This window comes from Sylvia atricapilla, chromosome 5, assembly GCF_009819655.1.
Source record: "Sylvia atricapilla isolate bSylAtr1 chromosome 5, bSylAtr1.pri, whole genome shotgun sequence".
Taxonomy (NCBI): Eukaryota; Metazoa; Chordata; class Aves; order Passeriformes; family Sylviidae; genus Sylvia; species Sylvia atricapilla.
Window position 1 is genome coordinate 46,751,087 of NC_089144.1, and position 24,370 is coordinate 46,775,456.

The window sequence follows — 24,370 nt, forward strand, 5'->3', positions numbered from 1 at the left end:
GTAGTCTCAAGCATGGTTCTAATTTCAGATGACTAGATTCTGTGTTCAGCTGATACACATCTCTTTCTTATCAGGACAGGGACTTCTTTTGTTTCAGTTGTGACCAGTTTAATAGTGCATTTATGCATGTGTTTAAAATCATGAGAAGAATCAAACCCGTATATTTCAGCTACAGTGTGTACATTCTGGGGCTGTGGTAGCTGTAGTAACTAAATAGCTGGTCAAATTTCTTCTTTGAATTTCCTTGTGTGGTCACAGAAACAATGAGTTTGAGCTGATGTGGGAAGGCAGGACTAGGAAAACAACATAGTGCTGTGAAGGCTTTTGATTGCCTCTATCCATCTGGCAGCTCTGAATAGAAGATAACTTTTTTTTCTCCTAATGTTTTATAGGTTTCTGATAAAAATGAGCTCTTCAATTTAATGCTCCGTGACCTGGGAGAGCATCCCGAAAAGGTGGAAGGTGTAGGACAGCTGCTTTTTGAGATGTGCAAGGGTGTTCGAAACATGTTCCACTCTTGTGCAGAGACGGTAAAGACATGATTGCTGCTTTAACTGTTACTGTAACAGGCCTTAGGCAGTGCCCACTGAAACCACCCAGTGTTTCCTCCTTCACCTCAGTGGATCCTTGGTGATAAGCATGTCGGTAATTACTTAGTAGGATCTGGAAGTGTTCTAAGAATATTTTTGAGACAGGAAGGTTGTTTTAAATAATTCCTTTGCAGTATTCCTGTATGCTGGAATCGTACTTCTTGCTGATATTTCAGATTTTAGGTGATAACCTTTTTTTTTTTCCTGTAGTCATTCTAGAAAGAATTGAAATCACTGGAGTATTTTAACAATACATTGCACTAATTAGTTTTAGGATTGCTAGATTTATTTTCTAAGTGTAAGAACATGATATGCTGTTTTCCTGTGCAGGCTATGAAGTTAATTTTGTTGAAACTTGGGCCTATGACTGAAAAAGAAATTGAACTACCGTGGCTAGCTGTTGGAGAAGCCTTCAAGCAAATGATCAGATCAGCTGCAGTGCATATCCATAAGGAGCATTTTGACATTGTCTTCAAGTGCCTGGAGGTACACTGATTATTTTTCTTCTTACTGTTATTTTTTTATTCATGAGTGACTGAGGAAAAAACCTGCACTTACTGAGGAAAGTATTTGTGTTTTATTGGACCAGAACTGGGTTTTTTTTCTGCTTTGGAAACATAAAATACAGAGTCATGGGAAAAATTCCACCCTTCCTTTCTTCAGAGTTACCCTGGTGGCTGTTTTGTGAGTGAGAAAGGAGCTGTCAGTGAGACTCAGACCTCAGTCCTGTGGCTGGGCAAGGATGGTGTGTACAGTCTGCCTTTGCACAAATTGCAGAACCCTTGCTGGAATGTAGTGCTTGTTTTATGTTGCTGATTTATTAGTGGTTCAAAACCACTTTATAACAGTAAAAGGGACGCTTTTTGCCCTACAGATCTTTTTAAACCAAAGATCCTGGAAATCCAAGTTTGAACCTTGCAGCCAAGTACTGAAAATCAGGATGTTTTCAGTCTGGGTGTTCCTGCTTGGGGGCTACAGTCTGGTTTGAAGGAGCACAGCTGTGGCCTGTGCTGTGATGGATCAGAGTGATGTAGAATAATTTGCAATGACACATCCTGGCAGTGTATTTTACTTACCTGACCAATATTTAAAAGTTTGCAAACATCTGATATAGAGAGATTTGCTAAGGGGGATTGATGCCTCTTGCAACTGACAATAGACTTTGTCAGTTGTGCTCTTCAGAGGGATAAAATAGAAAACTGCAGGAAATGGTTCATATGAGCGTTTTTAGGGTAGTCCTTCCAGCATGGGTAAATAATTCCTGTGGTTCCTTCTTGAGACGGTTTTTCTCTGACTAACCAGTTTCCTAGAAAATCCCATCCTGTTCCTCTGGCTTCACCCAATATGATAAGCAGTTTTTACCTGACTGTCATTAGGTACAGATTTGTTTATCACTGAATGTTGTATATCACTGAGGTTTCTTTGACTTAGCATCTGCAGTTATGAAATCTTGGAAATTCATGACATATTTCCTTTTATTTTTAATGAGGCTTTTTCTTTTACCCTGGGAACTGGTAGATGCATGGAGATATCTTGCTCCGAGGGAAATATTCATGTAGTCTGTGGTAGCTGTCTAAATTGGGTTCAGTTCATTGGATCAAGGATAGGAGTTTATATCTTCTGGACAGAAAGAGACACTAACATCAGATGCACATTATATGAGCAATCTTTCAGCTTCCACATTAGCAAAATGATCCATGAAGTGTGAAAGTACCTAAATTCTGGTAATTCCAGTGAAAGCTGAGTGCTTCCAAGCCATTGTGGCTATGGAGCCCAGTATTTCTCTTTGCTGTTTCATATGTCAAGTGTCAGCCTTTCTGGAAACCCTCATTTTAGGAGTTTCTTTTGTTTCTGTCCAAGGAATCTGGGATATGTTTTTACGTGAGGGAAATTTCACAGTGTTTCTGCACAGTTTAATTTGTGGAATATGTATAAGAGAGCAAACAATTGTGCTGGGCAGCTGAGATTCTTTAGAATGTCCTTCAAATAGCAGTAAGTGAAAGAGAATCTGTTCATTTATCTGAAGCATTTAATTCCCCTATTTTTTTTGAACAGGAGTCACTCTTAGATTTGCAAAGGCAAATAACTAAGGTCAACTGTTCTGTGGCTTCAGAACAGATGGAAAGGATTCTGCAAGCTTATCTGATCTTAGTGGAACATGCAAATGGATCTAAAATCTCACTGCCTGAAGATGTCTGTCAGGTAGGTCAGACTGTCACTGGGATGTATTAGAGAAGTATCAGTGAATATGGAAGAGATGTGGTCAGCTGAAGCATTTTTTACACATTTCTGATGAATCACTGGGCTTAGAATTTGAGTGAACAGAGACATATATTTTGAGTATTGCTGTCTCTCTGATCCTATGAGATTTTACCTCTATATTGTAATGCTAGTGTAACTTAACTTTAAATGAGCAAGGGGGAAAATGAGCTACTGCTTCTAGAGTCTGCCACTGTGGAGGAGACCCTTCCCTCCAGTATCAGTGGTATGGAGCAGTTCTGCCAGGTTCATATGCATTTGCCCATTTAGGGTAGATTTAGGGCCTTCAAACTTCAGTGGGACTATTAGGATTCATTTCTGTGGGCTGAAGCTTAGAACTCTGCACCCTCCTGGTCCAGGGCCTGTCCAGGCCATTTAGACCAGATAATCATTATCTTCATGGACAAATGCAAGTTCTCTCTTTTTCATTTCAGGTTTTAATTAAAATGTTACAAACACCGTATCTCTCATCATCTTGCTGCAAGATGCTGCTAAACACCATTTCTACATTCCTGCTGGCTGAAAATGTTTTGTTGCCAGATTCTTTGACCAAGGAAGCTGTTCAAAAGGTAACAAGGATTGCTTGCTTATGCCAGAAATCCCAGATTTCAAATTCCCTAGAGTAAGGTGATTTCTGGACATTGTATTTCAGGCTGGGAAATATGTTGTAAGGTTCCCTTTAGCCTTTTTTCACAGATAATGAAGAAGCTGCCCAATGCCTTTAATAAAGTCTGATGGGGTCTTGGGGTTACCTGACAGTCTTGCGCGGGCTGTCAGTGTAGCAATGCCACCGTAGCAGACATAATTGCAATGAAATCCAGGCTCTGATTCAAACACCTACGGCCTCTATTGAGAAAGGAAGGAGAACAGTGAGGGAATATGTCCTGCCTGTGGTGATAAAGCAGATCATTGAGTCAAACTTAGTGAAAAAAGGACATTTTTCTTTAAGTTTCCAAGCATTTAATGAGCATACCTTAACCTTGTGAACAAGGTTCACATAAGTGCAGTTTTGATTTGGAAAGTACAAGGGTAAGTATATGTCAGTTCTACCTTTGTTCCTGAGGCATGGAAATGATTAGCTGCATATGTTCCTATCAAATGTAGTGTTGCAAAGATTATCAGGAGATTATGCTATGGAGCCTGATTCTTTAGTTCTCCTCTTATAGTACATGATAATTTTGCAATTAGCAATGTGGACCATAGTTTGCATGTGTGTGTGTGTGAAAAAATACTTGAAATAAAAATGCCACACGATTTACAATGGGAAAGCAAGACTTGCAATTGTTGAAAAAAGATCAAATTTCATCTGGTTTTCAGTGCTGACTTGTGCTGAAGTAAGATTGATTCTGCCTGTGGCGTGAGGCCAGTTTTGCTCAGGACACTTCTTCAAACATTTGAGGATACTTGTGTGGCTTCTGTTAAACTGGAAGAGGCTTAAAGCTGTTCTGGTGTTCTGAAAGGTCTGGGAAAGAAATTCTGGGTGTGTATTTTATCTTGGCATTGAGGAGTACTGATCCTGGGTATCTCAAAGGACTATTCCTGTTTTGAATCCTTCAATAGCACAGAGGTTCGTTCTGCCCAAGAGGTAGTAAACTTTCTGCAGTGTGTTACACAGAAAAAATGCCAAGTTGAAATATGTTTTTCCCTAACAGTGTGTATGTACTTGCAGTCCTAGAACTTTTAACTTATGTTTTCTATATCACACCGAAGAGATAGCTCAGTTGTCTTTGCAGGGAGACAGTAGCACTCAACAGTGTTTGTCAAAAAGGGTTGTGTCAATGAGGTTTGTTAAAAAGGACTTTGCATTTCTGTACCTGAATTGTCACTTGGAAACAATGCTGCTCTGTGCACTGGAATTAGCAAGAGAGCCAGGCAGAGTATCACAGAGTTCAAAGCGTCCTTGATTTGTATACTAGAAAAAATGTCCCTTGGGTAGTGAAGAGCTGACTATGAAATATCTCTCTTTCTGCAACCTTTCACTTATATCTTGCAGGTATTTGCAAGTGGATTTGAACGACATTTTCTTTTGGACTTCTCTGAAGCAATGTTCACAATGAAGCAATTTGAGAGGGTAGGTGGAAATGATTGTGCATTATGTTTATTTTTGTTGCTACAGGGAGCAACTGGAGAATCCACAGTATATTTACCTGCCTTGTATGCTGAACGATTGTTGTGTATTGACATGAGGTTTAATTAAACTTCTGGCATGATCTGATAAGAAGGAAAGAGGTTACTTTTGCTATTGTGTTTAAGTTGTGTAAGGGTTCTCGTGGTTGGAGAAAGGGGATAGATACCTGTTCACAAAAAGAAACTTGTCTCTGGGGACTTAAGAGGGTGAGTATGTTACGGATGTGAGGAAGAGAATGAGTTCTGGAGGAAGTAAGTGGAAATGAAGAATAAGCCCTATAACTCTATAACTGGTGATCTGGGAGGAATCAAATTAATTAAAGGGAGTGGGAGGTGAAAGCCATGTCAAGCATCTTGAATGTTCTGATAAGACTGGATTTGGTTCAAAATGAGTTTTTGCATTAAATTACCTTCACTGCTGGGATAGGATAATGTCTGTGTGCTGGTGTCTAGGGGCACCAGAACTGATAAGTTTGATGTTTTGCTGGCTTATTTGTGAGCATTTTGATTTCCCTCTGATTGGTGTCGTGAGTTTTTTTGTGGATCTGATGATGATTAAAGACCCTTGCCAATCTTTGACTTTTTTGCCAATCTTTGACTTTTTTTTTTGTCTCTTCAGCATTTTCTCCCATGCTTTCTAGAATACATTGAACATGACTTCTCTGGCACAGATGCCATCACAAAGGATGAGGCTGTGGCAGTTCTGGCTAAACTCATTTTGGTGAAAGCAGAGCCTCCTACCATTGGGTCAATGGCATTTGAAAAGTATCCTCTTGTTTTCACTGAAGCATCTGTCAGGTGAGACTTCTCAAGTTTAGTTAACACTGGATGTGTCTGTGTGGCTCTAGGCCTGAAGGCAGTGCAGTGCACATAGAAGTTACCTTCCGGTATTTGCTGGAGTTGCATAATGGCAGCATTGCTGGCAGATTTGTAAACCAAGTGATGTAGTAGGATATCACTTTCCTCTTTGAAATTATGTGAGAAGAGATGCCACTTTGTAAGGGTGGTCACTGATACAAACAGTGTTGTGTTGCATGTATGATGGGGATCTGTTACACCATCATGCAAACTGCATCTCTTGGCAGTTAATTTTTGTAGTGAGTGCAGCAGTTCAATTTCTCATCATTACTAACCTCCTGCCTATGCTCCGGCTTGTTTCCCTGTGTGCATGTATCTTGTCCAGGAGCTTTCTTGGCAGCACTACTAAAGTCTTGCCATAGAGCACAGCTGGATATCAAAGGACATGTAATTTATGCAGAAGGAGCACTGCTGGCACAGCTTGACTGCTTTTAGTTGCAAACTTAGCTTCATTGCAATCAAGTAGTTGCTTTCCCTGGAGCCTCTTCAGAAAAATTAGGAGTAATCACTGAAACACAGAATGACCATTGCTAATCTAATTATAGTGATTTTTCTAGTAATTCTAACTCAGCTAATTCAAAACTTTTGACTTTGTGTTGCCTTTTATATAAGGTTTTACTTTTCCTTAAAGCAGTCTGATCTGCATGGCTTTTTCCTATTTTTGTTTAATAATACTGGAAGGATGGAGGTTTCAGGAACAGAAGGTTGAGTCAAAATTATTAAATTTGGTTTTCTTCCCTTGTTTTCTTTGTTTCTTGATCTCTATTTTTTCAGTGGTTTGGAGTACAGAGCTGCAAGGAGCTGGGTCCTGCTTGGACTATTTTTTGTGCTCTTGCAATGTCAGTGGTGTAAATTATGGCCAGGAGGCATCTCAAGAGTGGCATACCCTGTCTCCTACGTAGTATTTAAATACACCAATTCTGGAGATTTCTGAGCTGCCTCTGGCAGTCTGTGCCAGTACTTTGATATCTTTATATTTATACAAGTGGTTTTTTACTCATTTGGGCTTTTTGGCTTTTGGATTTTTTTGTTGGGTTCTTGGGATTTTTTCCCCAGTCCTCAGTGTATAACTTAAACCTTCTTTACGGCAGTTTAAGTCCTTTGCTGCTTATCTTATCTGCTGAAAACATAAAGAGCAGAATATTTCTTACTCTTTTGCATCAAGCTTTTACAAATTGTAGGCTTTCATCATCAGACATGTCTGATGTCTTCTTTCTTTGGATCAACAATCCTAATTCCTTGAGGTTTACCACATAAATGTTTTTTCTTAAACTTCTAATGATTATTACTGTTGGCTTTTTATGAGCTTCTGTATTTCTTGAAAGATTAAGCCTATGCTGCCTTCTGACTGTGATCTTGCAAGCACTGGGCGGAATGGAAAGATTGCTGCACATGTGTGAAGCGTGAAGGACTCCTGTTCGTATGTTTCAGTATGATGTCAACCCTTTCTGCCTGCAAATAGGCTTGTTGATTTGGAGTCACCTTGAGATTCTGTTTAATTCTCAAAATTCTTACCTCACTGATAATTTTCTGTTATCCATCTGTCCATGTTATCATGGTTTATTAACAACCATCATTGATATGACTCTCAGATGTTCCTAGACGCTATACGTCCCAGTTGTGAGGGTGTCCAACTGAGAACCAGTGTCCTTTCTTCTAGAAATATTATTTGAACTTGAAATAAGCTGCTGACATTTCTTGTGGGCCATATTTGTGCTTTTCAGCATGACTAGATGATGTTTTGTGCACTAGAGGACATTGAGAAGAAAAAATCCCTAGTGTTGTGCAAGTCCTTTTTGCTAGAAGTAGACAACATAATTTTGAATATCATAGGAGCAAAAGGAACAATCTGTGATATGCAGTGGTGGATTACTAAAAAGTTTGGGTTTGTTTTTAGCTCTAATACAAGGCAACAAACAAGTAAAAGACAAGGAGAAAAGGCAGAAGTTCCAGTGTTGGATCATGTACTGTCTTTAATGCATTTACCAGAGAAGGAAGACATCACTGACCTTTCACAGTCTTGGGTTGCCTTGGTTGTACTGCCACATATTAGGTAAGGGATATTCTATGGTACTATTGTCATGTATTTCAGTAATACTGTGTATTTTCTTACTGCCTATTAGCTCTCTTTCTGTAAGAAATCACTTTGCTAAGGAAAGGACAATATTTGCTAGTGCTAGGCTGAGGAAACTGGGGTTAGAAGACAAAAACTAGTGCTGCATGGATATACCATGAGTCAACAGTAAAGACTGGAATAAAATACCAGCTTCTTGATTGCCTCCTCACTAAATTTGGTGATTTATTATCTAGCGATGTTCTTGACACATTTCAGTTTGTGTGTTGTAAGCACTGTTCTCTCTCAACAGTATTTTTTCAGTAATTATTGAAGGACTAGTTAGAAAGAAGATGCAGTGAATGCTACAACTTAAATTGTGTAGTAGAAATGGGAAAAATATTTTGGTGCTGGTTTCAAACTTGGGATGAGCTACCTGTAATTTAATGTGATAAATGTGATAGAAAGCTTTTATGTGTAGGTGTCAGTGTAACAGAAATAAAAATCTTTGCTTTTATTTTGAACAGACCAATGAACAAAGACCTCATTCTGCCTCGAGTGACAAGTTTTATAGACTCTCTCTTCACAGCCATTGAAAAAGGAAGCCTCTGCAAAGGTCAGTTACAGTTTCTTCCTGTTTATTGGCTTTTTGTTGATATATAAAAAAATAAAAACAGTTTTTCTGATTGCACAAAGCATGAAAATAAATAGTGGTAGCATTGTATCCATTGATACCAGGAAACAATTTTGCATTTGCTTTTCATAATTATGATGGGGTGACAGATGTCCTGCATAGTGGAAGACAGAGGTAATTGGGAAGGGAAAGAAAAAAAAAAAAAGAGGAAGAAAATGTATCTAAACCAGATCCAGGCTGAAGCTGTCAAGTGAAGGAGAGACTATTGACTCATAAGCTCCAATTCAAACCTACAGTGCAAAGTTTAGGACATTACCATCTGTCAGTTAATAGCTGCACACCAGTAACAGCTATAAACTCAACCTATCACACTCCAATTAAATGTCATTATCTCAAACCCTTTGAGCTCCATGTTGAGTGCCAAAAAAGACTATTGTGGTTTAACCTCAGCTGCCAGCTAAGCTCCACACAGCTGCTCACCTGCTCATACTTACCCAGTGAGATAGGGCAGAGAATCAGAATAGTAAAAGTGGGAAAGTTTGTGGACTGAGATGAAGGAAGGTTAATAGATAAAGCAAAAGCCACACACCGAAGCAAAGCTAAACAAGAAATTCATTCCCATGGGCGGGCAGGAAGCCACCAAGAAAGCAGGGCTCTGCCATGCATAATGGTGACGTGTGAAGGCAAACACCATCATTCTGAACATTCCCCACTTTATCTCCTGAATGTGACCATATGGTCTGAAGTATCTCTTTGGTCAGTTAGGGTCAGCTGCCGTGGATGTGTTCCCTCCCAACTCCTAGTACATTTAGCCCACTCACTAGGTGGACTGGTGTGAGATGCAGAAAAGGCCTTGATGCTTTGTGAGTGCTCTACACTGATAACAAAAACAATCCTGTGTTGTCAACACTATTTTCAGCACAAATCCAAGCCAGAGCCTCATACCAGCTACTATGCAGAATCTCAGCTCTATCCCAGCCAAAACCTGCACATTCTCTGGCTGTTACTCAATGCTATTTATGTCATGCTCAGGTATCACACTACCCAATACAACCTCATTATCCACCGCTTCCCTTCCCATCCTTTGATACAATATAATTCCCTTAGTCTGTGGACTACTGCTGTAAAATGTTCACAGAATAAATGTCACTGGCAATGCGACACGACCAGACCAGCCACAGTGGCAATTGAAATAGGGATGACAATCGAGTAAGCCCAGAAAATAACTTTAATAATAGCCTGAGCCAATGAAAGAACATAAGCCAAACACAGTATGGGGTAACCTTGAAAGGCCCCGCAATGGGGCAAACACAACAATATATAGATTCAATCCCAGATAGCGAACCAATGAGCAATTACGCTACCTTATATGTAAAATGTTAACCATTCGTATGCAAGAGCTCAGAAATAACCTTATATAGTGCAACTTCATTAATATAACTATACCCATAATCCCATTCTTCTCACCATAACCTAACGAGATACTTCCCTTCCTAGCATCTCGTTTACCATGGCCTCAGACTGATGCCGACTGCACTGTCGACTAGGGCCAACAGTCAGTCCCTGTCAGTCCAACCTCCACAAATATCCACAAAGTTCATTTAGTCCATGAATTTGGGCTCCATCTGTGACAGTGGTCACTCAGGACAGGAAAGTTGGTGTCTTGTATGGAATTGTTTGCCACCAGAGTCAGATCATGTTAATTCACCACTGCACTTGCACTGATTCTTGTAAAGCTTGTCCTCCACCGGTTTGGGTGGTTCTTGCTGTAGTAATTCCTACAGCATGGGACTGAAATGGGTTGCAACAACTTAAAGTTTTATCTATTACAGTCTCCACCCCAGTCCCTTTGGACTAGGCCACAGGGCTTAACACTGCAATCAACTCTTCCACTTGCCTCTGCTTGGGTTTGGACTTACATACAGTCTTGTTAGGGGAATACCTGCTCCAAGTGGAGTCTTATCTATGAATCTGAGTTTCTCCTGGGATATACCTGCTGTGGTGTAGACTTACACATCTCCACAGGTGCTTTGGGGTGCACCTGTTCCAAGGCAGCCTTATCCACGGCCACAGTGCCTTCAGAGATACACCTGCTCTAAATGTGGCCTTACCCATGGCTGCTCTCCCTCGGAAGTGTATCTGCTCTGTCGTGGTCTTCTCTGTGGCCACATGCTCTGAGGTCTCCAGCATGGTCTCATGCGTAGCTGGTGATGCTTCACAGTGAACCCGCTGCAGCATGGACCTACCCACAGCAACAAGTGCTTCAAGTGTACTTTCTCCAGCATGGACTTGACCTTGGGTCACAATTCCTTCAGTCGTGCTGTAGCATAGGCATAACTAAAGCCACAGTTGCTTTGCGATGTACCTACTTTGGCATGGACTTACCACAGCCGCAGATGCTTTGGGGTATCCTGCTCCTGTGTGGACTCGGTCCACAGGTCACAGTCCACTTGACTGAAGGTCGCTCTAAAGTTCAAGTCTGGCTGGTACAGCAGTACAAAAAGAGCAGCATTGCCCTGGCCACCTGCCCACCTGGGTGCATTGCCACGGCTGTTATCAAAATGTTCCCAGATACAGCAAAGAGGGATGATAAGCAGTACAGCACTACAGCTGTGAAAGCAAAGAGTAGTCACTAAGGATCAGTGGCTGTTAATATACAGTAAGACAAGCAAACCCTATGGCAGGGACAGAAGCTTGCCAATTAATAGCTAAACAGCAATAACAGCTATCAGTCAGGGCTCAATCTAGCACATTGCAATCAAATCTGTCATTATCTCTAACCTTGTAGGCCACACGTTGGATGCCAGAACGGACTGTTGTATCTTAACCTCAGACAGCAACTAAGCCCCTCACAGATGCTTCCTTTCTCAGCAGGGATGAGGGGAGAGCATTAGAAGGGTAAAAGGGAGAAAACTCATGGGTTGAGATACAGATAGTTTAACAGGTAAAGCAAAAGCCATGCATACAAGTGAAGCAAAACAAGGAGTTCATTCACCACTTCCCCAGGGCAGGCACATGTTCAGCTATCCCCAGGAAAGCAGAGCTCCATCACTCGTTGCAGTTACTTGGAAAGACAAATGCCACGCCTTCTCCTTCCGCCTGTATTAAATGCTCAGCATGGTGCCATGTCATAGGGGATATCTTTTTGGTCAGTGGGGTCAGCTGTCCCAGCTGTGTTCCACTGGTTTTGTCTGGGGTAGAGCTAGTTTTCATCATGGTGACTGGCATGGGGCTGTGTTCTGGATTTGTGCTAAATACAAAGTTGATAATACAGAGATGTTTTTGTTACTGCTGAGCATACTGCTGCTGCTGCCGAGGCCTTTTCTGCTTTTTGTGCTGCCACACCGGCAAGGAGGCGAAGGGTACATGGTAGGCTGGGAGGAGGTGCAGTCAGTAACCTTCTGTTACCAGCAGTTTCCAGCACAAATCCAAAACGCAGCTCCATACCAGCTACTAAGAAGAAAATTGCCTCTATCCCAGCCAAAACCAGCACACCATCTCTGACACAAGCAAGACCACCAATTCTAAATGCTGCATCTTTTCTCCAAGAATAGATGGTCACTGGTTGTCTTCCCTCTCTGGCCAGAAAAAAAACCAACTGAGTGTGCATAGAGCAGGGCAGTTGTTACTCAGAGAGCTAGAAAGTATTTGGCCTTGTGACAATTTATGAACATGTTTTAGAATGCCCTAGGCTGAGTGTTCATTGTTCTTTGTTTGTAAGGGCTGCCTGTCGTTTTCCATTTTCCATGCCTTTGTTAATATTCCTTAACATTTCACCAGTGAGCTCTGTTGATTTTTCTTCTTTAGAGAATCTTTGTCAGGAATGGCCCTTTTTTCTTTAGGTCTTTATTTTATCATATTTGCAGGCTTTTCATGCTGTCATGATTGTTTTATTTGTGATGTACTTAGCCTAAAAAAGGAAGATTTTAAATTTCTTTTCTTGGGTCTCATCTTTACTGGCAGTAGTAGCAGCACTGCTCAGGCTCTGTGTGCGTGCCAGAGGCACATTGCTACTTCTTCGTTTTTTGGTATTGGTAAAGGAAAGGAAAATAAATGCATCCTCAGTCCTATACTCATGCCTCCTATTGTCCCATATTACAATTACTTGCTGGTTTTCTTCACCCTTCTCCCAAACTAGGGTTCCTGGATGCTTTTTTTCATCCTCTGGCATTCTTTCCACCTCTGATTCCTGCAATTCCTTCACCTTCTACTAGGACTCCAGTCTCTTCTCACTGCCTGTGCAAGGCTCCCAGCCCTGTGCTCCATTTGACCTTCTGGGCCTCAGCCCCGAGGCAAAGTGCAGGTTCCAGAACTGGATGTTTTTGGTGTTCTGGCTGCTGTGGAGTGCAAGGAAACTGGCTTGAAAACTGGGTCAGTGCAACAGCAAGTTATCACTGGCAGCTCTTCAGGGCTGGTATGGAAGTGCTTCACTTACTGAACACACAGCTGTGTCTGTGGTGAGGTAGAAGCTGCTATCTTTGTCCAGCATCAGCACACTGCTACCAAAGAGCATGCAGATTGCAGTTTGGGAACTGTCCTTACACTATAGATGCAGAAAGTTTTCTCCTGTCATTACTTGATGTTTTTTCTCTCTTTGAGTAGCTCCTTAGGTAGGTTAATGGTTAGCAGGATCTGGCACATACCTGGGGAATTAAGCAACCTAAAATAGAGGGATGTTTTCAGAGGAATAAATGGGATATGAATGCTCACTCCCTTTTCCATTGGCAGCATGTAAGACAGTTATATCTTTTAAAAAACGTTTTTTAATTTGCCTGGTTTAGGAACAGTGCTTTTCAACCTGGGAAGAGACAAAGGAGGGGAATTTTTTTTAAGGCAACCTATTTGCTAACTTAGAAATGTGAGGGGAAAGGAATTGCCCTTTCTTACCTGTCAAGGCTTTGGCTATCATGTGCTTCTGGGAAACCCTCTATCCCTCAAGAAGTCTGAGAGGTTTAGGAAGGAGACAAAATTCAGCAAGCCCACCTGCCATTCACTGATACATCCTCAGTCTTTAGGTACATGGAATAGCTTTGAAGATCTTATGCAGCAGTGCATTGCCAAAGGTCCGGGGTTTATAGGCACCCGTGTGGTGGTAACAGCAGTATGTATTTTTGCTTTGTTTTTGCTACATTCATATCAATTTGGCAGCATTTCTTCCTTTTAGCAGTGTGCTGTCTGCAACACCTGCCACAGTGCTTAGCTCCAGATCCCTGCTTTTTGCACATGTGGGTGTGATGGAAACATGCAAACTGGGAGCTGTCACAGCTTTCAGTGCTGGCTTGCTGGAGGAGGCACTTACTTTGATCACCAGGGAAGCACTTCTTTTATGTGTTATGATTATGAAATACACGTGCCAGTTCTGGGATCCATATTCTACCTTTATTCTCTGACTCTAGCCTTTTCAGGATGGGCAAGCACTATATAAGCACAAGTCACTGAGAGCTGAGTAAATTTACAAGATGTTCTTGTTCTTTCTCTGCTCCAGGAAACCTATTTGTGGCCTGCCAAGCTGTAAGTACTCTGCTTAGTTTGGTAGAGTCTGCTGAAGTACTCCATTTGTTACCTGTGGAGCGTGTCAAGAGCTTGGTGACGTAAGTAACCTCTGCCTGTTTTGTGGTGCTTCGTGGTTTTCCTTGGAAGGGCAGAAATTTGACTTTGCCTTTATATAGGAGCTGGTTAAATGCTTCTCTGTGTGTTGCCCATTCTGTTAGGCTGGTACATTGCTTCAGTATTGTGGTTATGTAATTGAGCAAAGTTGTAGGCACTTTCTTTTGGAGAGCCAGGTAGATGTAGTTCCTGTTCAATGACATTTTCTTTGCAAACTGATGCTTTCTTAGCTGCAGGGTAGTGTGTCAGGTTGGTTCTATTTTTACATTGGAGTGCTACATTGGTTCTAGTTTTACTTTAGAATGCTACACTTAGTAATTCTGTGTTACATGATAATGATAAAGAGAGACAGGAACAGCACCTTCTCAGCTGTGTCAAAAGCCTGAGTTTGCTTTTGGGATTCCACCATGTCCTTACATATCCATGTTTGTACTTGCTCCACAATGGGAGGAGATTTTGTATGCTCAATTTTATTTATTTTGACTCTATCTAACTTACAGTTAGCAAAAAAAAGTGTGTGGCTGGAGGGATTTAGGAAGACCATTTATCTCTCTCCATCATCTCCAAGTCTTTTGTGGCTTGAGCTTCAAAACGTCCTGTTCATTTAGGAAGTTATAGTGCTCATGTCTGAGGCACCATGGAGATAAAGCAACTTGCCCAGATCAGGCAGGAGTTACTGGCAGCGAGCTTTAGCCTAATACTCTCCTGCCAGCTCTGCACAGGGGATGTGAAACCTGCTTAGAGCAAGTGATGTAAGGTAGCAGAAGGAAGTTTCTTTGTGAGCAGACAGGATTTCACCTAAAGCCTAGATTATTTCTCTTCTGTTGATCGCTGACTGAGCACCTGGGCAGTAGCAGAAGCCCTCATGTGGTGTATGCAGGTTTATTTTCTGCAGCTGTGTATCCAGCATGCAAGTCTCAGCTTGACAAAAGCCTGATTAACACAAAGGAGGAATCTCATGCCTCTTGGGCTGTCATGGGTTTTGCAGCTGCGAGTCATTGTGCTGGTGAAGTCTGACTTCACTGGCCTGCTGGTGCAAGCGGAGTCTGAAATCAAGGAATTTTCCCTTAATGCTGTAGTTACCACTACTGCCTTACTTTTAAATACCAGTGTTGTTGCAGTGCTTTCTATATGCTAATAAAATCATCCATTGTTTTAGCACATTCCCTTCAGACCCTTCTGCGTTGCTGTTGGCTGATCTCTATTACACGAGGCTGGCATTATGTGGCTGCCAGGACCCCCTTTCCCAAGGCAACCTAATGGACTTGTATGAGAAATTGCATCCCAATATTTCCACTGGTGTTTCCAAGGTAATCTGCTGTTTTGAGCACACACAAAGTAATTTGTATTTTAACAATAAAATATAAGTAAACTTAGTTAAATGATGAAGTATGAAAGGAGAAGTGTGAGACTCTTTAAAGCTGTTACTTCCATAGTGTCTTCTTAGACCTGTGTTAATGGGGCATGAGTTAACAGAGGTTAACTGTTAGCCCTGTCAGCCTTGCCTCTTCCCTAGAGGTAAATCAGGGCAGGAACATACTGCATTCACTTCAAATTGCCTTCTAGACTACAGGAGCTCATGTGTTTCTCAGCTCCGAGATGAACCTAGTGAAATTAGTGTGCTTTACCAGACATTAACCCCTCTGTAGATGTGAATGTGTCAGTTTATATTGCCTGACATATGTTTCTGTTTGGAATAGGTCCGGCTGTTGACAGTTCGAATTCTAAACCATTTTGATAATCCACCTTCTGCACAGGTTGAGGTAGGGCTAAAACTTCTCATTTAACATTTCAAAGCTATTTGTGTTTCATGTTTTGTGTGAAATGTTGTTCACTTTGCAGAAACAAAATGTATCTGGTAGAGGTGGTCCTCTGCTTTTGTGCTTTCACATTCCAGTTTTATTTCTTTGTCCCTGCCTCCTGGTGTTTTCAGATGTGTGCCTAAATCGTGGAAACCAGAGCAAGTTCTTTGACTTTGTTCTTTAGTCCAGAATGGCTGTGAGTCAATATAGTTTTTTTGAAGTACTTTTCAATGAGATAGTCTAACAGAATTCATGTCACTTGTTTGTTCAGGGTGATGGCACAGAGGAATTCCAGCCAGTATTTGCCATATTGCTCCAAGCAGAACTTGTGCCAGCAACAGTGAATGATTACAGAGAAAAACTTCTCCATTTGAGGAAACTAAGATGTGACACAGTCCAGCCTGCAATACCAAGTGGATCTTTGCAGGAGGTAAAGATTTATTGTGAAAATGCAGTTGTCACATTCCTTTATTCCACGAGAGTGTTCTTATTCCATTACATGGATTGCAGAGTTTCAATGAGAGTGCATCAAAATATCAATTAACTGCCAGATTAGGTTTTAGAAAAGTTACTTGTCAGTAGGGATCACAGCTCCCGTTGTCGTCAGGGATACTGTGTTTAGTAGAACAACAGTGGTATCTAGATAAATGACCCACAGTCGGGTTAATCTGGGCTTGATATCATGGAAAAAAAGGCAGATTATTCCAGGGAGAAGCGTATTGTGAGCAAATTTAAACTCATGACCTTGCCATGTCCTCAGTGTGGTTGAACATTGGTGGGACTCTCACTGACTGTTGGTGACCTCATTTCTAGATCTTGCTTCAGCAGGAAAATCTTTTATGCCTGTGACTGTTGAATCTCCTCTGCTGCTGGGCTAAATGGGCCCTCACATCCATGAGGAAGGATTTTAGGTCACTCCTTCTCCATGTAGCTCAGCAAGGAGCCAGTCTCGGGTACATGCTATTGGGCCTAGTGTAGTGAATACTCCTCTGGGCAAACTTTCATCTCTCTGAGGTCCCTCATTTTGCTGTGGCAGCACTGAAGTTGGAGAGAGAGACAGTCCAGATCATCTGTGCTGAACTGTTTTTTCCATACTCATGTTGTTTTGGTTTAGTTATGAGGTTTCAGTGTAGCTTACAGAAAATGGGTTCTAGATTTCCACATGAAGCTATGAGACAAGAAATGTGTGTGACTTCCTTGATCTCTTGTAGCACTCCTGAGAACTTCTTTGATAGAAGTTCCCTCTTTGAGAGGAAGAAAGGTTAGAGGAACTTGGTTAATCTCTAAGTACTGTTTTTTGCATCTCAACAAGGTATTGTATGTCATTCTAGGTGCCTCTTCGGTATTTACTAGGAATGCTTTATATTAACTTCAGTCCTCTCTGGGATCCTGTAATTGAACTTATAACGTGAGTATATGCAGTTGGATGCTGCAATCTATAGTTGTCTCACAGGGCATGCCTTTCATTCTTCTGTGAACAGAAGCTGAGATAAAAAATGTCCAGTTTGGAGAGATTTGTGCAAGAGAACCTTCATATGAGATCTTCTGAAATTAATTTGATCTCTTAAATCTCAACCTGTGTAGACTCTTCAACTTATTTCCTGATTTTTCTTACTTTAAAGGGAACTTGCAACAAAAACAGTCAAATAGCATCAGTTTTTAGTCAGAGGTAGCAGATCCTGATTTATGTTTCACAAATGCTTAAAGGAACAAGAGGCTTCTCCCAGTTTCCTTGTCTGGCAACTTTTCTGTCCTTACTGGAAAACCTCTAAATCCTGCTGCAGAGTAGGGAAGTCTAACCATGGGGAAAAAATTAGAGGCTACTTTCCACATGACTTTATCTTCTTTTTTTTAGCTCCCTCTGTTGTACGATTAAGAAAGATGGGATTTTCCTCTTCAAGCCAGTGAATTAATTAAAAAAAACATTAAACCAGCTCTTCAGAAGATATGTCCATAGTAATTCTTCCTTTGACTCTGTATGATTTGCTGTACAGAAGTCAGTAGAAAGCTTGAGAACATTTTTACTCAATTTCAGTTCATTTGAAGTCACGGGATACAGCCAGATTATTTTAATAACAGTTGACATTTGGGATCCGTGAAAAAAGACAAGAAAGTGCTACAGCTGCATTATGCAGATGTCCTGTCTCCCCATGGCCACATTAAATCAGTGATCAAAGCCTTTGATTGTGGAAGTTGTTAAATAGCTGAGTGACACTTGCCTTTTCTTATCTTCCTTCTAATTTCTTGCTGTATTCTGCTTTGTTAGTTCTCATGCAAAGGAAATGGAGAATAAACAGTTCTGGAAGGTCCTGTATGAACATTTGGAGAGGGCTGCTACCTATGCTGGTAAGTCACCTTTCCTAAGCATGGTTATCATAGTAACCCAGCTAATCGCGAATTAAGCAGCTGTTTTTCGTGTGCCCCAAATTTATGTGTGATGGAGGAATTCAGAACCAGTACTACTGTCATCTCCGGGGCAGCAGTGGAGAGGCTTGGGAGGAAGCTGTTTCTCCTGTCCTAAACACCAAGCAGTAGATGGAAAATTTGCAGGTTGTGGGAAACCATGCAGCAGTTTCATCTTTGCTTAAGGCTGGTTCCAGCTGGTCAGGAGCAGTGACAAAACCTGTGTAATGATGCAGACCGCCTTCCTGCTCCATGGAATTTCTGCAGACAGTCCTTGTGTGTGCTCTTGAGGTTTACCCTTGGGCATATGCAATCTCATATTTCAATATAGAGTCAGAAGTATGCAGCCATTTGTGAACTTCCCTGTTATTCTAGGGAACTGAACCCAATTTCCAGGGTTGCAGGTCATCCTAGAATGCCTTCTAAGCAATGTGTCTTACAGGTTAATGTTAAATACAGTTGCGTCTAAACAGATGCATGTCACCAAATATATTACTTTTGTGATGGGGAGTGGATTTGTTGCTACTGGTGATTATAAGGTAACCTGAAAAGATTTTCTTATCTCTTCTGTAGAAATGGAGCTACAAAATGAACTAGATGAACAGGAGGAGAGCGTTGCTGAAGCAGAAAGTGAGAAGATGCCAGAAGGAGAGGTGGGGACTGTCTTTCTGGAGCAGCTGAGGAGGAGAACAGATTGCAGTGAACGGCTGGACCACACAAATTACCGTTTTCTGCTTTGGAAAGCTCTGGAAAAGTTTCCAGATAGAGTGGAGCCTCGGTCGAGGGAACTTTCTCCACTGCTGTTGAGATTCATTCGGTAAGATTTATTTTTCAGTTGAGTAGACGACTTGCTTTCAATGTGTTGCTGAGCTTTAAGATTGGCTATCCCATTACAGACTTTATTTCTTGAATGCATGGCTGATGACATGTCTGTTTCCAGTTGAGATAACCTTTTAATTGGAATGTGGATTCTGTTAGAAATTAAGCAGGCTGAAATGAAACTTCCAGTAGGTCTCTGCTGCTTAGTTTCTCATTCATTGACTTGCCATTGTCACGGTCTCCTTACTCAGTTATGGAGTGATTTCAGTGGAAACAAAGTTTCCATTCCAGTGGAAATAAAGTTCCTCTTAAAGGAAAACAGGCTTTAATTTGGAATCATAGAATACCAAAGTGTTTTCCCCCAGGATGGGGAAAATACTGATTTTGCTAGAGGCTGGGTCAAATTTCTTCCCCTGGAGGGAAAGCAGTAGTGTGTTTGCGTATGCGTGCACATATCAGACAGTATGATGGACAGTAAGATGTTATAATAAGAATGGTGAGGTTTTTAGTTGTTGCTGTTGCCCTGAAACCTTGAAAAATGTTACACTTTTTAATTCCTTCATTCTTCTTTTTTTAAACACAGAAATGAGTACTACCCAGCAGATTCCTTAGTGGCTCCATCTCAGGATCTCAGAAGGAAAATGAGTGGTACCATAGCAGCAAAACAAATACCTGCTGAAGAGGTGAATGATGTTGCTATGGAGGAGGAGGAGGAGGAGGAAGAAGAAAAGGAAGAAGGGGAACCAATTAATGTAGGAGTACCAAAAAAGAAAACAAGAAGAGCTGCTGCTAAGTAAGTATTTTTAGTTTTCCGTTTTGCTAGTGCTTTCATGGAAAGGCAGATTCAGCAGCTTATATTGAGATACAAGCTGTGTTTTTGTATATATTATTTTTTCTTCTTTTGCTTGTGCTTCATCATTTCTCAGTGGATTACAAGTAAGAAATTCTGCCTGTACAGTACTAAAAATCCAAATACATTGCTCAGGTTTTATTATCTTGTTACCTACTGACCAGTCTGTGGTGTGTTTTACTGTATGCAAAAAATGTATAGTATTCTGAGGCTATTCTGAAATTTTCAGAGACTCTTGTACCTGACTTCTCTGTATATCTGTTAGTCTTTAAAATCTGTGGGCATTGCCAAACACTTCAAAAAATTAGACTATTTGTTGAGGTATTATAATACTGGGATCCTGCTGTTTCCTGCCCATTATAAATCTTGTCTTCTTAGGGACCAAGGCTTTTATTTGGTAGACTGAAGCTGCATGTTGCTGAATGTCATTTTTTCAGTGCTGAATACATGGAGAAAGTCACTCTTTGTATTAATTCTCCTCCGTAATGACCTTTGTCAAATACCCCTTACAAATACAGCACAAAGATGTATATTCTGACACTTCTTTTGCCAAAGATGGCCCCTTGTAATGACAGAACTTCAAAATGTCTCCTTATGTGTTGGAACAATACAAGTATTAGATATATGACCTAAAGTGTCATTTCATCCCAGGTGTCCTATGGGTGTTTCATTTTTTTTCCCAGATTCTGACTTTTGTCAGCAAGTTATCAGCAACTAAAATACAGTGACAGTCCAAGATATTTTTTGTTTTCCCAGCCTCCATCACAAAGCATCCATGTAGTGAAGTGGGAACATTAGCTCCAGGTAGCTGTAACAGAGGCATAAAAGATTTACCTGGGATGTGTTAATGAGTTGTGGAGTGACCTCTCTTCTTGGGTCAGTCCTGTGCGAGGGAGGACTCCCTTGTGGGGCTGCACCCTGTATCCCAGGAGGCCTGGCTGAAGCAGGGAGGGTGCACACCTGTGCTAGGCTCCCTGTGGGGTTCCTGAAAGGCATCCTACTCATCCCTTGTCTGTGCCCAGCCATGGAGGAAGGTGGCCCAGCTCAAGTGTCTGAAGAGTTTAGTGTAAATTAGCAGGGGGAGTGGCTGAATGAGGACAGCTTCTACCAGTCCCCCAGCACACATGGTAGAGGAGATCTCACACCTTCCTTATCCTGGTCTTCTCTGTCCCTTTCCAAGAGGAGGAAGTGGGAAAGATGTGAGGTGACTCTGCCAGCACTAGAGGAACTGACTCCCATCTGTCCTTGCAGCCCAGTGTTAAGTCCAGTACAGTCTGTGACTGAATGCAGCCCATCACATTGGTAGGAGCAACAGGGACACCAGTTATGGACAAGTGAATAAACAAAGAGATAAGTACAGAATTTTGGTGTTCTAGGCTGGGCTGGCAGAGAGAAGTAAGCTGCATCCTGACTGTACCCCTTTCTCATGAAAAAACTGAGCCTACCCAGTGCTACTGAAGTAAAGGCATTCTGTGTGCAGTGAAGTGGCAGCTAGAAGGAGCTGCTTAGGGAACAGGACCCCTCTTGCTATGTCTGAAATAGTGCTGGAGACTTAGGATCCTCTTGTGCTGTTTCTTGTTTTCTTTCTTATCAATGAATTTTAATTTAAGTTCCCTGTTTGTTTGTCTCCTGAATATTTTAGAAAATAATTTTTTGTTTTGCAGGCAACTAATAGCCCACTTACAAGTTTTCTCCAAATTCTCAAATCCTCGTGCATTGTATCTGGAGCAGAAGTTGAATGCCTTGTATGCCCAGGTGAGGCTATTGGCTTGCTTTTAGAATTGCTATTAATAAATTAACTCTTTCTTATTTGAGTGTAGTGTCTAATACTGAGGAAACCTGTAATTTGTTCAGGAAACCTGAACTCAGCTGTGATAGATGTCTCAGCTGTCCTTGAGAGGACTTCCTGAAAGGCATCACTTGAAATGAGCCCCTTAGGCAAAGACCTGCTTAAGATACCTGGCTTAGTTTATCAGGAGTGGCACTTGTGAACATTAGACAAGTAGTAGCCTTTGGCAAGGTGGAAGAGTGGCTGCAGAGGATATCTGTTTTACTTACACCTCCTGTAGGATCTGGAGGAGGATTTAGAATCCAAAGCTTGGGGAAGATCTAAGGATCAATGTCTATTGTCTGTAGTGTTTTGTGTACTAAGAGTGTGGCCAGTATGTACAAGAGAGCATCAAGCATCGAGAAAGGAATTTCTTCTTGAAGAATATTCAATTTGCTTGGTTCTTTTCTGAGGTATTTCCCTAAAAGAATTGTTGAAAGTATGACTTCAAAGAGGAATTCTAAGTCTTTATTTTACAGTCCTTAAAGTGATTTGGTTTTTTAATTTTTTAGTTTTATAGAGTTGTGTTGGTTCCCAATTTGTGGATTTGTTCAAGTCATTGAGGTTTCCTCTCTTTGTTTGCAGTTTGTGTTTTCTGAGGCTGTGGGTATTGAAAGCTCCATTCCTCAGTCCCTGAGTTTGAGACTCTCTAGTAGACATCCATTCTGTTTCAGTCTTTGCTTAGAAAAACGGTTGATCCATGTGTTTGCTTGCCTGTGTTCTTAGCAAAATATTGGACAGTTGTGTAAAGGTCAAATCACTTCGGGAAGAACAGCCTGGCACAAGAAGAAAGATTACTTCATCACTTACTGTTTACATTTCTGTGTCTTAATATATGCATTGTCACGGTTGGTGTGTCCATCTGGCATAGGGACATCATGGCAAAGTAACCTTCGATGACACATGCCTGTGCTATTTGGTATGAGACTGAAGAACTGATAAAGATGCTGCCTGGGGAAATGATCTGTATTTTCCAACTCCCTTTCCCTGTCCTAATGAATCTCAGAATCACAGAATATGCTGAGTTGGAAGGGACCCATCAGGATCATTGAGTCCAGTTCCTGCCATTGCACAGGACACCCCAAGAACTAAACCATGTGCCTGAGTGCAGTGTGCAAACGCTTCTTTAACTCAGATAGCCTTGGTGCTGTGACCACTACTTTGTGTTGTTTAGTGCCTAGGTTATGAAGAGTCATCTTCAAGAGAGAGCGAATCTCAGTGAGACTTTGCATACCAAGTCTTCCAAGTAGTTTGTGTTTGTCACAGGAGAGAAATACTGGTATCTTGGGATGGTTTGGGTAGTCTGCTTTTTAATCCAGTCTTTGATACACAGCTGATAACTGGTTTTGATGATAAATGCGGACTCAGAGTGGTCCAAAAGACAACTATGAAAAAACAAATGTTATAACCATCCTATGTAGATAGGAAGGAAAAGTGTGTATGAGCTATCAGCAACTATTTTATGAGTGGCAGTTGTCCATGTACATCTTGGCTTTATACTGGCAACACATACATTCTGTTTCCATTTGAATTAGTTAGTCCAAAACCTGCTTGAGCTTGTAGCCTTTGGGTTGTTTCACTATTCTCGGTGAGCACTTTTGCCTCCTAGATAGGGAATCATTTTCTTTCTTTTGTTATTTGCAGTTACTGTCTCATCAAGACCAGAATGTACAGAGAATAGCTCTTGATTGTATAATGACATACAAGCATCCTCATCTACTGCCATACAGGTAAGGGCTTTTATATAATTTTAGCGCTAGTGAATGAGCCTGCTGTCATATCAGAAACCTGCTTTGAGGTCAGTTTTATTTGGGGTCCTGTATTTGTTGAAGACATATGTGTAAAATTTGATTTTAACCAACTATATGTTTTGTATCTAAGAGAGGAAATCAAGTGCTGAGGTTGATCAGTGTCTCTTTTTTGTTTAGAGAAAAATAGAAACACTTCCATTCTGTCCCAGAATGGTGTCATTAGTGTTAGTAGTTTCATCATTTTCAAAGTTGTCTTTTGTACTGGTGATTTATAACCATGCAAAGAAAGCAATAGTATAAAACTAGTTTGTGGTTAAATAATTTCTTTTGAATATGTTCAGGACTTGTCTACATAATTAGCTTGAACTTGCTGGCTTTTGAAATATTTTTTTATATAAAAGGGTGAGAAAATAATGCTTTAATATTTTGTATACAACAAGGATAGATGGGTAATTAGATATAGATGCATCTGTGTGTCTATCTGTCATTTTTTATAACCCTACCTGCCCTCAAATAATGTTTATTACTCTCAGGGAGAACTTGCAAAGGCTACTGGAGGACAAGAGCTTTAAAGAAGAGATAGTCCATTTCAGTATTTCTGAGGAGACTACCGTAGTAAAAACAGAGCATCGACCAGATCTCATCCCTGTTCTTATGAGGTGTGTTCTGAAGTGTGAGTTCAGAAGCTTCATGGCAGAGTAACATGAGCAGACAGATGTAATGCTGCTTCTCATTTTGAACGGTTGAGATAAACTAACTCATGGTTAATGGTATAGTGTGATGACTTAG

At 41.0% G+C, this 24,370-nt stretch overlaps 1 protein-coding gene across 1 annotated transcript in view; it reads left to right on the plus strand.

Moving 5' to 3' along the window:
* Positions 1-24,370, plus strand: part of UTP20 (UTP20 small subunit processome component) — a 63,181-nt gene that overhangs the window by 4,668 nt on the left and 34,143 nt on the right. The window contains exons 7-25 of the mRNA XM_066319367.1: positions 393-530; positions 921-1,076; positions 2,646-2,792; positions 3,284-3,418; positions 4,843-4,920; positions 5,596-5,774; positions 7,732-7,887; positions 8,415-8,503; positions 14,007-14,112; positions 15,288-15,438; positions 15,829-15,891; positions 16,202-16,360; positions 17,262-17,338; positions 18,197-18,276; positions 18,907-19,150; positions 19,736-19,945; positions 21,667-21,757; positions 23,475-23,560; positions 24,115-24,240. Of these exons, the coding sequence (XP_066175464.1) occupies positions 393-530; positions 921-1,076; positions 2,646-2,792; positions 3,284-3,418; positions 4,843-4,920; positions 5,596-5,774; positions 7,732-7,887; positions 8,415-8,503; positions 14,007-14,112; positions 15,288-15,438; positions 15,829-15,891; positions 16,202-16,360; positions 17,262-17,338; positions 18,197-18,276; positions 18,907-19,150; positions 19,736-19,945; positions 21,667-21,757; positions 23,475-23,560; positions 24,115-24,240 (2,471 nt within the window). The remainder of the gene's footprint in view (positions 1-392; positions 531-920; positions 1,077-2,645; positions 2,793-3,283; positions 3,419-4,842; positions 4,921-5,595; positions 5,775-7,731; positions 7,888-8,414; positions 8,504-14,006; positions 14,113-15,287; positions 15,439-15,828; positions 15,892-16,201; positions 16,361-17,261; positions 17,339-18,196; positions 18,277-18,906; positions 19,151-19,735; positions 19,946-21,666; positions 21,758-23,474; positions 23,561-24,114; positions 24,241-24,370) is intronic.